The 15,768-nt window shown below is 52.5% G+C and overlaps 1 protein-coding gene across 1 annotated transcript; it reads right to left on the bottom strand.

The window, feature by feature from the left end:
- Nucleotides 1–54: 54 nt before the first annotated feature.
- LOC120691443 (tubulin alpha-2 chain) lies at nt 55–3,011 on the bottom strand. The gene is made up of 4 exons (XM_039974512.1): nt 2,745–3,011; nt 1,498–1,732; nt 1,034–1,404; nt 55–917 (listed from the first exon to the last, which is right to left on the bottom strand). The coding sequence occupies exons 1-4, from the start codon at nt 2,835–2,837 to the stop codon at nt 261–263; spliced, it is 1,356 nt and encodes a 451-aa protein (XP_039830446.1). The 5' UTR covers nt 2,838–3,011; the 3' UTR covers nt 55–260.
- Nucleotides 3,012–15,768: the final 12,757 nt, after the last annotated feature.

The raw sequence follows: 15,768 nt of genomic DNA on the forward strand, positions 1-15,768 counted from the left end.
AAAAACCATTGCGACGTTACAAAAAAAGTATTGGAAATAGTAACCTACACCAAATAGACACGAAACATAGAAGGATTTATATTAATCCAGAAACAAAGGAGGATTAAACAAAGTCTTACAACATAAGCTGTTGTAAACGACACACGGAGACAGATTGTTCAAACGGACACACAGAACAGGATAAGAACGAGCCACTCGGGCAGATCACGGGATAACTGCGGCACACGGCCCTGACACAATAGCAGGAAGCATATCGTCGTCTAGTACTCGTCACCGTCATCGCCTTCCTCACCCTCGTCGAACTCAGCGCCAACCTCCTCGTAGTCCTTCTCAAGTGCAGCAAGGTCCTCACGGGCCTCAGAGAACTCGCCCTCCTCCATGCCCTCACCCACGTACCAGTGCACGAAGGCACGCTTGGCGTACATGAGGTCGAACTTGTGGTCAATGCGGGAGAACACCTCAACCACACTGGTGGAGTTGGAGATCATGCACACAGCACGCTGCACCTTGGCGAGGTCACCACCAGGCACCACGCTGGGTGGCTGGTAGTTGATGCCGCACTTGAACCCAGTAGGGCACCAGTCCACAAACTGGATGGTGCGCTTGGTCTTGATGGTTGCAACAGCAGCATTCACGTCCTTGGGCACCACATCTCCACGGTACATGAGGCAGCATGCCATGTACTTGCCATGGCGGGGGTCACACTTGGCCATCATGGAAGAAGGCTCGAAGGCGCTGTTGGTGATCTCAGCAACAGACAGCTGCTCATGGTAGGCCTTCTCAGCAGAGATGACTGGTGCATAGGATGAAAGCATGAAGTGGATCCTCGGGTAGGGCACCAGGTTGGTCTGGAACTCGTTCACATCCACGTTGAGAGCACCATCAAACCTCAGGGAGGCAGTCAGAGATGAGATGACCTGGAGCACAACAGTGGTAAGAGTTAAATGGTTAGAGACACCACCCAGATTTCAAAACCGTTTACTAGTCATCAGAATGACACCACAGAATGCAACGTGGTAAACCAAGAGAGTACCTGAGACACAAGCCTGTTGAGGTTGGTGTAGGTTGGGCGCTCAATGTCAAGGGAGCGACGGCAGATGTCATAGATGGCCTCATTGTCGAGCAGGACAGAAACATCAGTGTGCTCAAGGAGGGAGTGGGTGGACAGGACACTGTTGTATGGCTCAACCACTGAGGTGGAGACCTGGGGAGATGGGTATACAGTGAACCCAAGCTTGGACTTCTTGCCATAGTCAACCGACAGGCGCTCAAGGAGGAGGGAACCAAGGCCAGACCCCGTTCCTCCACCAACAGCGTTGAAGACAAGGAAGCCTTGGAGACCAGTACAGTTGTCGGCAAGCTTCCTGATGCGGTCAAGGCACAGGTCAACAATCTCCTTGCCAACTGCAGGACAGGCAATCGAAGTTGAAGTCAGACATTCACTTCAGAATGGATCTGGGAAAAAATTTCCGCTGAAGAACATATCTTGTTACTTACTGGTGTAGTGACCACGGGCAAAGTTGTTGGCAGCATCCTCCTTGCCGCTGATGAGCTGCTCAGGGTGGAAGAGCTGGCGGTAAGTGCCAGTCCTCACCTCATCAATCACAGTGGGCTCAAGGTCAACAAACACAGCACGGGGGACATGCTTCCCAGCCCCAGTCTCACTGAAGAAGGTGTTGAAAGCATCATCGCCTCCTCCAATGGTCTTGTCACCGGGCATCTGGCCATCAGCCTGAATAGAGCAAACCAAGCAGCATTAGAGGTGCAAATCACAAGTGGAAACAGTAGATAATCAAAATGCTCACATCACAAACAAGCTAATAACAAAACTACATAATGAATGGATGTCAGTACAGTACTGAACAAAGCACATTACATGAGAGGCACAAACATTCAAAGCCACCTAGACTAGGTACACCAGGCAGATCTACATCTTAAACAGAATCAGACCCATCAATAACCAAGTTCTAACAGAGTTTGATCCAACTTTTGGTACAATACGAGCAAATCTACATTGAATCATAATAAGCATACTATTCCACACAACACGCGTCTAGATCTAAAAATATATGACGAACCAGAGACTCTAATTTATTAAAACAGACACCTACTATGTTCAGATCTACCACAAGAATAGGCTAAATCAATCTCAATCAGCCACAATTACGCTAAGGAAACGACGAGTCAATCAGACCGAATAAAATAGTGTGCTATCCTTGCTAATTCGGTAATTCCCATTCAAATTCTTCATCTATTGATCTATATAGCCAGATCTACAACAATTGCGACTGCGAGCAACCATAATTTCACCAGATCTAAACAGATATTACGAACCAGAGACTCTAATTTCTTAAAACAGACACCTACAATGTTGAAATCTACCACAGGAAAATGCTAAATCATTTACGCAATGAGAAATACTCAGACAATCAGACCAGGTAAAATAATGTGTTATTCCGGTTAATTCCTATTCAAATTCTACATCTACGTAGCCAGATCTATAACAATAGCGACTGCGAATATCCATAATTCCACCAGATCTACGGCCTAGACCAAGCACCCTTAGTTCTGAGCAGCCACCATCGCAGACAGCCAGATCCGCACAGTTTTACCTATTTCTAATGCCATTTCCACCCACCACTCAGATCCACTAAACCCAGCACAATCAACCCGAGAAACACCCAAATCGACCACAGATCTACCACCACAGAGCGAAAACGAAGGCGAAATGGGCGGATTGGTACCTGAATGCCATGCTCGAGGCAGTAGAGCTCCCAGCACGCGTTTCCGACCTGGATACCGGCCTGTCCGATGTGGATCGAGATGCACTCCCTCATGGTGTCGTCGGAAGGGTGGGGCGGCGGCGCGGTGGGGAATGGGAGGAGGGGGGGAAGCTTTGAGTCGCGGAGAGAGGCGAGTGCGAAGACGCCTTTCTCTGCGGTGCTCGGCTTAGGGTTCCGCCTCCACCCACTCGGCTCGTTTTATAGATAGATCGGGACGACAGCCAGCCTGGGCCTCGATGGAGTGCAGGTGAAGGGAGGGAGAGGCGCGGGCGCTTTTGCATTACGGCCCCAGCGGTCTGGCTATTTGCATGGTCCTCCGCCCAACGGTCGGCGGTCGCGCTGTCATGTACGCTTCGGTGAATATTAGAAATTACAGGACCAAGGTGCATAGGATTTTGAAATTAGCTTGCTTTTTGTTGGAGTCTGTACCGGCGATCCACCGCGATTACCGACTGCTAGCTGGGCCCGAGAAATTTTCTTGTAGCGGTTTGAGCCTGTACGGGACTGGGTGAGATGAAGGGTGTGTTTAGTTGGTGAAAAAGTTTGGATTTAGGTACGATAGCACGTTTCGTTGTTATTTGATAATTAATGTTTAATTATAGATTAATTAACATAGTTAGATTCATCTCATCTCATGGGAATCAGTCAGACTGTATAATTAATTATTTCTTTTAACTACATTTAATATTTCATACATATATCTAAAAATTTAATGTGACGAGTACAGTAGAAAAAAATTTAGGCGCGTTTAGTTCCCAAAAATTTTCACCCAAAAATTTTCACCTCCCCTTTAAACATATATATGAAGCACTAAATGTAATTAAATAACAAAACTAATTACACAGTTTGGATGTACATGACGAGACGAATCTTTTAAGCCTAATTAGTGTATGATTAGCCATAAGTGCTACAGTAACCAACATGTGCTAATGATGCGGTCAAAGGCCTCAAAAAATTCGTCTCGCGGTTTCCAAGTGAGTTCTGAAATTAGTTTTTTAATTAGTGTCCGAAAAATCCTCTCTACATCTGGTCAAAGGGATGATGTGACAACCAAAAATTTTTGGTTTTGCAACTAAACGCGCCCTTAGAAACTAAACGGGACCAAGCTGTGTAGCTCTAGGAAAACCCGGTTGGTGGCCCGTTCACCTCACGTCGGGTGCGGCGGTGAACCGCATCGGAGGCGACGTCTCACTCGCGGCGTCTGTTTCTAGGTGAGTGTGGTGGGACGCGACAGATTCAAAAGAAAAAAAAAGTGGGACGCGACTCGCGGCGGGCCGGCGGCCGATTTGGGGTCTGTTTAGATGAAACCAAAAACTTTTTATGTTGAAATTTTACTAATTTGAAGTATTAAATAAAGTCTATTTATAAAATTTTTTGCACAGATTCTATTTACAAAACTTTTTGCACAGATGAGTTGTAAATCGCGAGACGAATCTAATGATGATAATTAATTCATGATTAATCAATAATTAGCGGATGGTACTGTAGCACTACTGTTGCAAAATATGGATTACGTAGGCTCATTAGATTCGTCTCGCGATTTACAGCTCATCTATGAAAAAGTTTTATAAATAGACTTTATTTAATACTCTACGTATGTGTCGAAATATTCGATGTGTGATTTTTTTGTGTTTACAGGGTTTATGGTGTGGTAACTAAATATGGCCTTGGACGGGTGGGTGGTGCCGCCTCGCTCGTCGGTTGTGGCGATGATATTTTCGAATTTTGAAATGGGGGAGCGGGAGAGCAGTATGCTGCCGTTGCGCTGGCTGTTGCTCGGGCAGATCTTCTGCGGTGTCGCCTCCTCCCCTCCTGTCGTGCGAGCGTGTTCATGTGCCCGCATGTCGGCCGGTTTGACAGGCCGAAAAAGGGATCTGGTGGACTCTCGCTTTTTTATTTTTTTATTTTTAAAAAATATTTTTTATAAAAATATATTTTCGGTTTCACATTTTACAGTTTTATACCCCTACCGTCTGGCAGGGGTGGCAAGGATCTATATGTAAATAAATATAATTTTTTTTACGCGGAGGCCCCTGGCGGGAGCCTGCCGCCCCCCTGTCGGGCGGCAGACAGCCCGCCTACCCGGCAGAAGGGCGGCAGGCTCCCCCCAAATATAAAAGTCAAACTGCACCACCTTCAGCATCAAGTTCTGTTAACTGAGATGACGACCTAGATGACTTCATGCCCCCCCCCGAACTATGGCCTCCAAGAAATGACATGATGTGTATCATATGGTGTTATGGTGTTGATCGGTCTAGATTGTGAAGTAAATTGTGACGGGGCGGCAGGCCTCCTCTACCTTTAATTGCAACACTTATATGTTTGCTATGTTTGAGTGCAATGATTATATTTTTTGTGAACCTTGAACCTCGTGTGGCTCCATGACTCGGTCAAGTAGAGCTGGCGTTCAGAATTGTTTGATTTGTTTAATTGGAGCTTGTGCTAAAGGTGGCCACAAACCATATGTCCAAGCATTTGGGGCTGAACAATTTGATACAATGAACAAAATTTAAATTGAACGTTAAACAAGATACCACATAAGATATTACATTGAATGTTTCATTCATTACAACCAAATTCTATAGAAATACGCACTGCCAATTAAATTGAAGTCACCGTAATGAACTTGAAATGTCACCTTGCTCGACATATCTGGCCATCCAAAAACTTTATTTTAATTAATCCAATATCTAGAAACATGATATGGCTTCAATTATAACCACTAATCCGAACTCTAAGTGCTTGCAATAATAAAAAATACTAATCATAGAATTAAACATACAAAAAAATTTCAATGAGGAAGTTGAGAAGTATTGGTTACCTGCGGTTCGGATCCAAAATTCAGCCGGGCTTCGCCGGTGGAATTACCTCCCTCTCCCCTCCTCTCTCCCCTCTCTGATCTCGTGGGCAGGAAATGAGAGTGCGAGGGAAGTGGGTCAGCTTTTATATTTGGGGGGAGCCTGCCGCCCCCCCCCCCCACCGGGCGGCGCGGGCTGCCTGCCGCCCCTCCACCGGGCGGCAGGTGCCTGCCGCCCCGCAGGGGGGCGGCAGGCTCCCACCAGGGGCCTCCGCGCAAAAAAAAATTATATTTATTTACATGTAGGTCTCTGCCGCCCCCTGCCGGGCGGTAGGGGTATAAAACTGTAAAATGTGAAACCGAAAATATATTTCTGTAAAAAATGTTTTTAAAAAATATAAAAATAAAAAAGCCTCTGGACTCTCTTGCTTGTTGGGCTGTGTTGCAAATGGTCTGGGCATTTGCTTGTTGGGCCATTGTGTGATAACATCTCTAAAAAAAAGTTGTGTTAAACTTCAAAGCACTTTAGCGTTGAGCCTAACTTTTGATTTCTTCTTGTGTGTTTTTTTTTGAACATTCTTCTTGTGTGTTTTATGGACCAGTGGAAAGTCTGGATGCAGGCGGGGCGGGTTGCGGGCTGTCCGCAGCGTGTCCGCACCTGCCGCAATCGCATATGCAGGCTCAAGCAGCGGCCCTCACGCGTCCGCCAATTTCCGCGGGCTTTGCGGCAACCCGCATGGCCATATGCTATCACCGAGTGCTGTTTGCTGTTAATACAGAAGCTCCGAGTTCAGATAGATGTGTCCAAATCCAAATTCATGCATCGGACGCATCCGGATCGGAAGGCAAGCCTAGACGTACGAATCCAGATCAATTGGATCCGTGGGAACTCATGCTGATCGCCTCGCCTCTCAAAGAAACAACCGATAAAATAAAGCAGCAAGCAGGAGGACAAAGGAATTGAAGGTCGCTTGCTATTTGGAGGGAAAGTGAAGGCATGCTGGTTTTAGGCAGCTCGATTTCCTGGCGACTACCTAGCGTTTTGCACCCGGGGGCCAGCTTGCTAAAACCGAGTGAAGCAATTAGTCCGACAGATCAGAGTGCTCGCAAAAAATATGCGGCGGCAGGCTTGCGGGCGCCGCTGGGCAACGCGGCCATATCCGCGAGGACCGCTTTAGCTACGCAGGTTTGCGACGCGGGTTAAATGGATTCATGATGCGGGCTGGTCCTGCGGGTTCACGGCAAAGCCCGCCCCGCTTGCATCCTGAGTGGAAAGTATATCCACAAGACCCAGTGACAGAGGTGTAAATCCGGGATCCATAACGGATCCGACCCGTACGAAGGAAAGCCCGGTAGATTAGCTGGGCCAAGAACGGAACGACCCACCAAACCACATGGGAAGCTGCCTTCGCTCTTAAGCCAACGAATCCAGGAGACCGACCTCCCGGGACATGTGGCGCCCCCCCGACCTGGCGCCCTGGGTCAGAGCCATGACAATGACTCGGAACGTGCGCTCCAAGAACGCCGCGCCTCCTGACAGGCGTGCCGGCCAAGATAAGCTCCGTGCAGGCCCCAAGACGCCAGCCCTCCTTATCTTGCGGCAAGGACTCAGCCAGCAGGACTCCCAGACAAGGGGACAATGCCGCTCGCGCGGGCCCCGCGACACAACGGGAGGAGCATCCACAAACGCTGCCTCCCCTCGTTGTAATGATGGTTGCCTCTGTGCACCACCTCATTAAGCCAGCGAGTGTGGCCGGACAACCCCGGCCAGACTTCGGTAAGACACTCCTCACCGGGTGCGCCGTCCGGCTGACAATAGCTAGGAAAGGGAGGCGTGAGATAGCCCCGCGGACAAGGGACGTAGGCACCGACGGACAAGACCGGAGGAGACCCCCGAGCGATCATCCGAGTGGATGCGCCGTCCCGATTGAGCCAGGATGGGACAACACCGGGGGAATGCGTTGCCCGAGGAGATCGCCAGGATCATCCCTTGCCCAAAAGATCGCCAGGATCAAGCATGCCCACTCCCGACCGATCGAGTGGCCCCCGACAACTGACAAGGACGAATCGCACCCTGACGGTGCCAAGACATAGCGCTAGATATCTGTAATGGGGGCCCCACCTTGAACTATAAAAGGGAAAGCCCCCCACGTAGGAAAGGGTTGGACTCCCACAGATCCAGCACTGCTTGACCAGCTTGTAAGCTCCACTCTAAACTTTGAGCACCCGGGCTCGAGAGCAATAGAGCAAGAACAACACCCCTCATACTGGACGTAGGGCATTTCAGGCCCGAACCAGTCTAAATCCTCGAGTCTTTGCGTGCTAGACCATATCCGATCAAGCGCACAACATACGAGCAGTCGAGTAGTTTTGTAGTCGCCTATTTCCCGCAGCGATAGTTTTGGTGCCGTCTGTGGGGGAGCGCTTTGTGCGTTCACTGCTTCGGCGATCGGATGGTTTCGATCACCCCACTCATCGCTCCGGCAGCGAGCCGCGACGAGACGATCCGTTTTGGCTCCCTGGAGTTTCCCACGATCCCCCGCAACGGATTGTGGGCGCCTCCACCGTTCCCTTCTTCCCAGACCTTCCAGTTCAGAAGCCTGGAGTTCGTCACCGACCAGCTCGGTGCACTGCGCCTCCACGAGGAAGAAGCCGCCCTGGCGGCCGCAGAGGAGCCCGCTCCTCCTCCCAAGCCTCACAATCTGAGGCGTCGGCGATCAATTCGCTGGCGCATCAAGAAGCGCAGGTCATCACAGTCAACCCGTGCGGTGCTCCGCCGCATCGCGCTCATGATGGCCTCCAACCCCGCCGTCGAGGACGTCAACCTAGTCCTCTTCTCTTTGGCTAACGTCTCTCGACAGCACACGGGCGGACCTCCGCTCCCGACTCCCCGCTCGTTCTCAGAGCGACTCCCGTTTGGCCTACGCAACGCCGCGAGCGTCTACGCTCGGGAGGTGCGCAAGGCCACATAGGGGTCCCGGCCCACGCCACAGTTTGTGGGCATGACGGAGAGCTACCCCGACTCTGTTCACGACCTCCTGTGCTTCGAGGATCCCCTGAGTGATTCCTCCAGCACGGGGGACAACCGCCTGGAAGGAACATCCGCGCCGCCGTGCATGTCCTGTTGGAAATATGCCCTAGAGGCAATCATATTTTCTTGTATTCATGGTTAATAAAGTGTACCTTGAATATTCATGGATGACAACTTGTATTGATTAATGCTTATGTGAAGTATTTGTGAAACTCTATACTTGTATGAATATTCTAAAATATTTCTAGTCGGAGTTCGTGTGAGGACACACATGAATATTAGACTAGCACATGTATTAGTGGATTGACTACGTTTCACAAGTCATGGACATGGGGATGTCAAACTAATAATATGGGCTCATGTGAGACATGAGACTGAACTGACCCAACACGAGATGATGACTTCTCATTACACAATATGTACGCTGTGTCCTAAGACATGAGATCATTGTATGTACTCAAGATGTGAACCGACTTACTTAGGAGCCATCAAACGCTGCACCGTAACAGGGTAGTCATAAAGGTGGCTTTCGGGTCTGCCAAGAAGCATGCTGTGAGACATAGTCGGTCAAGATGGGATTTGCCCCTCTCTACAAAAGAGAGATATCTCTAGGCCCCTCGAGTGATTCGGATCAGAAAATACATGGCCATGCTGGGGTTAAGAGTTAACCAAGGATTCCGAATCACAGTATCGAGAAAGAGTGATCGGCTTTAAGCTAGAACAAATACCGTGAGGCAAAGGGAACAACATGTATATGATATTGTGGCGGCTCGTCTGATATGATCTTAGTGTGCGTATAGGAGTTGACATGTCTTGCTAGAGGCCACTGTCTACTATTGGGCCGAGTAAGAGTATTCGGGCCATATCTATTCGCATGTGAGCCCATAGAATCACATACTTAAGGGAAAGAAGCCTGATAAGGATGAGATCCGAATTAGACTGGGCTTAGGTGCACTAATGGGTCATTTAGGCCCAAAAGGGGGCACCCAAGGTGGGGCCCAAGGCAGCCCACCTAAGGGGCTATATAAAACAGAGGAGGGGGCGCCTAAAAACCCTAACCCTGGCTACTATTCACGCGGATGAACAGCACCATGAACAGTAGCCCCCCTTCCTGTTCCTCTTCCTCGTGCATCTAGCCCTAGTTCGTTCTCACAGATCTAGCAATCCGGAGTGCGAAGCTTCTTCCCGTACGTGTGGACTTCATGGAGGTGCTGCGTTTGCTGCACAAGAACGAGCCGTTCATGAGGTTGTTCACGCAACTGCACTGCCGGCTTCCATCTACACTACACCGACGCGCTACAGAAGTTCCGTAACCGCGCGTCTAGTGGTAATTCCGTGATCTATAACTGCAGTAATCCTGGTTTATGTGGTAGAAAATTTTTGTTTTTGCTACCCCATATTACTACATGTGCGCCATGGCCGACGGCAACCCTCACCGCGAGCATGCACTCGCCAATGCGCAAACCGACGGCGAAGATCTCCGCCATCGCCAACAGACGCCTCCGCCCGTGGAACAGCCCCCGCGGGTCCCCTCTGGGTCAAAAGGGATAAAAACCCGCGGGTTTCGCGCGTCAGCGCACACGCGGAGTCAACCGCAACATCATCAACGACGCCCGTATGCAACTCCCGCAAGAGTTCCGTGCAGGCTAGAACATTGCAGCAGCCGCAATCCTCCTGCATATGCTACCAGAGCCGGGGGATCCGGCCCAAAGGGATCTTCACCGCCAGGTGAGAAACTTGGTGGAACTCGCCGCCGTCCAACAGGCGAAGAGCTCCTCGCTACACCGCCAGTAGGCCGCTATCTCGTGTCCCGCTAGAGGCGCGAGCCACGGTGGGCGGGAGCCATCTGAAATGCAGCGCACCCCACCTGCGCGGCAGGCCAACGCGGGTGGCGCGCCAGCCCCAGCGCAGCATCCGCTCCTCTCCCGCCGAGGCCACCGATTCACGACCGTGTCGGCCCCAACTACGACGTGTGCAGCGTGATCCAAGGTCGGCAGCAGGCAAGGCACCACGCTGACGTCGACCGCGCGGCCGCGCGAGCTGAAGATGCGCGGGCATACGCGCCCAACCCGGAGCGCTCACCGCTCCGGCGTGGGGGACGCCCCTGCGACCCTGACATGGATCGCGACCGGAGTCCGAGCCCGGACTGTAACGACCCGGCCCGGGATAACGGCTAAGATCTACTCTTCAAGTTGAGTAAACCACACCTACTAATTAATCCTCTTGCGCTTTCGTCCTCGCTTCGCGCAAAAAGAATCGATCCGGAATTAATTAGCTTCCCGTGACTCGGTATTTAAATTGGTCTGGCTCTCAATCGGTTTTCAGTATGGGACGATTCCGCGGGTGAACAGTGGTGCGACGCTACAGTACCCGACGTGCTACAGTACTCGAGCTACAGTAACTGGCACCAGGCCCGGCCCAATTCGGCTACAGTACCCGAGCTACAGTACCCCCGTCTGCTACAGTGCCGGCCCACCACTGTTCCCTTGGGCTGTTACAATCATCCCCCCTTAGGACTCGACGTCCCCGTCGAGTACCAGACCAATCTAAATACCAGGATCTCCTCTCTTGGCCACGTCTCATACGTCTAGTGCTAACGGTCCCATGTGCCACGTCCGTGCGTCCAGTGCCAACGGTCCCTGTGCGACGTCCGTGCCTCGCACGCGCCCGTCCACATGCCTTGGCATCTGCGCCCCCACGCGCCCGTGCTCATGCCCGCGCACTTCTGCCCGTATGTGGCGTGAAACCGCGAGAGTCAGCTCTGATACCACTGTAACGACCCGGCCCGGGATAACGGCTAAGATCTACTCTTCAAGTTGAGTAAACCACACCTACTAATTAATCCTCTTGCGCTTTCGTCCTCGCTTCGCGCAAAAAAAATCGATCCGGAATTAATTAGCTTCCCGTGACTCGGTATTTAAATTGGTCTGGCTCTCAATCGGTTTTCAGTATGGGACGATTCCCGCGGGTGAACAGTGGTGCGATGCTACAGTACCCGACGTGCTACAGTACTCGAGCTACAGTAACCGACATCAGGCCCGGCCCAATTCGGCTACAGTACCCGAACTACAGTACCCCCCCCCCCGTCTGCTACAGTGCCGGCCCACCACTGTTCCCTTGGGCTGTTACACGGACCCCACCGGACCAAACGCCTTCTCCAGAGCGATCCGGGGGGCCCCTTTCCCCCAACGCTTCTGACCGCCGGTGAACGTCGTGAAGTATACCGGGGATACGAATCCCGGCATATGGCTGGAGGACTATCGGCTTGCATGGCGGGCCGGAGGAGAAAGCGACGACCGCTTCATCATCCAGTACCTCCCTATATGCTTGGGAGAGAACGTCCGTGCTTGGTTGGATTTCTTGCCCGCTGACTCCATTGGCAGTTAGGCAGACCTTCGAAAAGTGTTCATCGACAACTTTCAAGGAACGTACGTACGTCCTGGCAACTCTTGGGACCCCAAGAACTGCAAGCAGGAGCCCGGCGAGTCACTGCGCGACTACATCCGGCGCTTCTCCAAGCAGTGCAACTCACTGCGAGGCGTCGTCGACGCCGACATCATCGGTGCATTCCTCAGCAGGATGCACTGCAAGATCCTTGTTCACAAACTAGGGTGCCAGAAGCCGCGCACCACTCACGATCTCCTAGAGATCGCCACCAACCACACCTCCGGCGAGGAGGCGGTCGGGGCCGTCTTCGAGCGCGACCAGCACGCGGCAAAGGCAAAGCGACATGACCGCGACGACAGGAAGAACAAGAAGAATTGCCGACCTCCCGCCATAGGCGAGGTCGCGGCGGCCGAGCGCCAGGATAAGCACCCGCCAAGAAACAACCACTTCAACCAGCTCCTGGAGAAGCCATGCACCAACCATGGCTGTCTGGTGAACCACAAATTCAAATATTGTGATATGATGAAGCACCTCCTCCGCAGGACAGCCAAGACCGACGGCGATGGCCGCGACAAGCGGGCCGATGCCGACCAGGACAAAGGGAAGCCAGTGCAAGGAGAGTTCCCGGACGTGGATCGGTGCTTGGTAATCATCGGCGGCCTATAGGACGAGTGCTCTAGGCGACTGCAGAAGGTTCGGCTCCGCGAGGTATGTGCTGCCGCAAGTTCCATTCCTAGAAAGTTGAAGTGGGCGTTCACGCCCATCATTTTCGATCAGGACGACCATCCGGTCAGCATCCCTCGACCTGGAAGCTATCCTCTCATCGTCGACCCCATCATCAGCAATATGCGCCTGTCCAAGGTGTTGATGGACTGTGGCAGCATCCTCAACATCCTCTACATGGACACCCTGGAAGCCATGGGAATCCCGCAAGCTTGCGGGAATCCCTCTTCCCCTTCTACGGCATCCTGCCGGGCATGAAGACATACCCGATCGGCAACATCGACTTGCCGGTCACGTTTGGCAGCAAAGCCAACTTCCACACCGAAACCCTCACGTTTGAGGTGGTGGACTGGAAACGGGCATACCACGCCATTCTCGGGCGCCCCGCCTACGCCAAGTTCATGGCGGTGCCCAACTACACCTACCTCAAGCTCAAGCTGCCGGGCCCAAACGGGGTCATCACCGTGAGCGGCTCCTTCGAGCAGGCCTACGTCAGCAGCCGCGAGTACTATGACCTCGCCACCACTGCGGCGAACTCGGCCAAGTTCGGCCCACTTCGCGCCACCACTCCCGAGTGCCGTCCTGACCCTGGCAAGCCTAGCCAGGCACCGGCCTTCGTCTCAACCGATGAGACCAGGTCGGTCTCGGTCGACGACGCCAGTCCAACCAAGACGGTGCGGGTCGGCTCCCAGCTGTCGGCCAAATAGGAACACGCGCTCGTCGACTTCCTCCGCGCCAACAAGGACACTTTTGCCTAGAAGCCGTCCGATATGCCGGGCATCCCAAGGGAGGTCACCGAGCACGAGCTTCGCATTTTGCCAGGATCCAAACCCGTCCAGCAACGACTGTGCCACTTCGATGACGAAAGGCGCAGGGCCATAGGAGAGGAGGTAGCTAAGATATTAATTGCTGGCTTCATAAAGGAAGTCTACCACTCTGACTGGCTCTCTAACCCAGTCCTTGTAAAAAAGAAAACTGGTCAATGGAGGATGTGTGTTGATTACACCAGCCTGAACAAGGCTTGCCCCAAAGACCCTTTTTCCTTGCCTAGAATAGATCAGATAATCGAATCCACCTCTGGATGCGAAATCTTGTCCTTTCTGGATGCTTACTCGGGCTACCACCAGATAGCGATGAAGGAATCCGACCAGCTCGGGACATCCTTCATCACGCTGTTCGGCTCGTACTGTTATGTGTCAATGCCGTTCGATCTCAAGAATGCAGGGGCAACATACCAGCGATGCATGCAAACCTGTTTTTCTGACCAGATCAACCTGCCTATCGACCCCGACCGGCCAGGACCGCCTCGGGCGACGGTCGCGGTCTACGTTGACGACATCATCGTCAAGACGCCACGTGCGGATGACCTGGTCGCCACCCTGAGCACCACGTTCGCAAATCTCAAGAGGTTCAACATCAAACTGAACCCCGTGAAATGCACGTTCGGTGTGCCTAAGGGCAAACTACTCGGATACATGGTGTCCGAGCGTGGCATCGAAGCCAACCGCAACAAAATCGCGGCCATCACCAACATGGGACCCATCCGCGGCGTTAAGGGCGTCCAGAGGCTAACCGGGTGCCTGGCAGCGCTCAGCCGGTTTATCGCCCGACTGGGAGAGTGAGGCTTGCCGCTATACAAACTCCTCAAGAAATCCGACACCTTTGTCTGGACGGAGGAGGCACAGACGGCCCTCGACCGCCTAAAGGCTCTCTTATCTTCTCCGCCGATGCTCGTTGCACCGGATCCCTGCAAACCCCTTTTGCTTTACTTGGCAGCCACTAACCATGTGGTTTGCGCCGCTCTGGTGGTCGAAAGGGAAGAACAGGGACACGCCCTTAAGATCCAACGTCTCGTGTATTATGTCAGCGAGGTACTTACTGACACCAAGTCGCGGTACCCGCAGACACAAAAGCTCCTATACACCGTCGTCATGATCGCCCAGAAGTTACAACACTACTTCACCGAGCACGAGGTGTCGGTCGTCACCTCGTTCCCACTCGGAGAAGTTGTTCGCAACCGCGACGCTGTGGGACGAATTTCCAAATGGGCAGTCGAGCTGATGGGCTATGATGTCAAGTTTGTGCCACGCACGGCAATTAAGTCCCAGGCCCTGGCCAATTTCATCGCCAAGTGGACGGAAGTCCAAGCTCCGACCCCAGAAATCTCTCACGAGTATTGGACCCTCTACTTCGACGGGTCGGTCAAGGGACCCGGCGCGGGGGCCGGGGTCGTCCTGGTCTCCCCAGAAGGAGGCAAGCTCCAGTACGCAGACTGCCTCCACTTCCCTGCATCCAACAACATTGCAGAGTATGAGACACTCATCAACGACCTCCGCATAGCCCTTGACATTAGGGCAACCCGCTTGTACGTCTACGGCGACTCCAAGCTCGTAGTTGACCAGGTCATGAAGAACTCTAACTGCGAGAGCCCTCTCATGGACGCATACTTCCAGGAAGTCCGTAAGCTAAAAGGGAGATTCTGGGGTCTGGAACTGCACCACATCCCACGGAAACAAAACCCCAATGCGGACGCTCTCACAAAAATGGCTGCCGAGCGCAAGCCGGCGCCCAGCGGCGTCTTCGTCAACGACCTGAACGCGCCGTCGGCGCGAGAGAAGCAGCCGGCCGCAGACAGAACAAAAGCAGAGGAAGCCGACGTATGCACAAAAAACAGAGCACGCTCCCTCTGACCCAGCCCCCAACCAGGTGCCCGGGGGGCCCAACCTGTCTCGGTACGGGACAATCCGACCCAAGCCAGACAGACAATGCAGATTGGAGAGCCGATCTACTGGCTTACCTCCTTGAAGTCCTTCCCGAGGATCGCAATGCAGCCCGCCGGATAGCCCGACGAGCAAAAACCTTTGCTGTAATCGACAGCGAGCTCTACAAACGCAGCCCCTCAGAAACTGGCATTCTCATGAAGTGCATCCCATTGCCCAGGGCAAGGAGCTTCTTTTTGAGATACACACCGGGATTTGCGGACACCACGCTGCACCACGCTCCTTGGTCGGCAAAGCTTTCCGATAAGGATTCTACTGGCCAACAGC

The sequence above is a fragment of the Panicum virgatum genome, chromosome 9N, assembly GCF_016808335.1.
Source record: "Panicum virgatum strain AP13 chromosome 9N, P.virgatum_v5, whole genome shotgun sequence".
Classification (NCBI taxonomy): domain Eukaryota; kingdom Viridiplantae; phylum Streptophyta; class Magnoliopsida; order Poales; family Poaceae; genus Panicum; species Panicum virgatum.

What these genes read in the sequence shown, in the direction of transcription:
- LOC120691443 (XM_039974512.1), bottom strand. Translation starts at nt 2,837, where the DNA reads ATGAGGGAGTGCATCTCGATCCACATCGGACAGGCCGGTATCCAGGTC. An exon ending in TGCCCGTGGTCACTACACCA is followed by an intron (nt 1,405 to 1,497) that starts GTAAGTAACAAG and finishes CCTGTCCTGCAG; the next exon opens with TTGGCAAGGAGATTGTTGAC. An exon ending in TCAACAGGCTTGTGTCTCAG is followed by an intron (nt 918 to 1,033) that starts GTACTCTCTTGG and finishes GTTGTGCTCCAG; the next exon opens with GTCATCTCATCTCTGACTGC.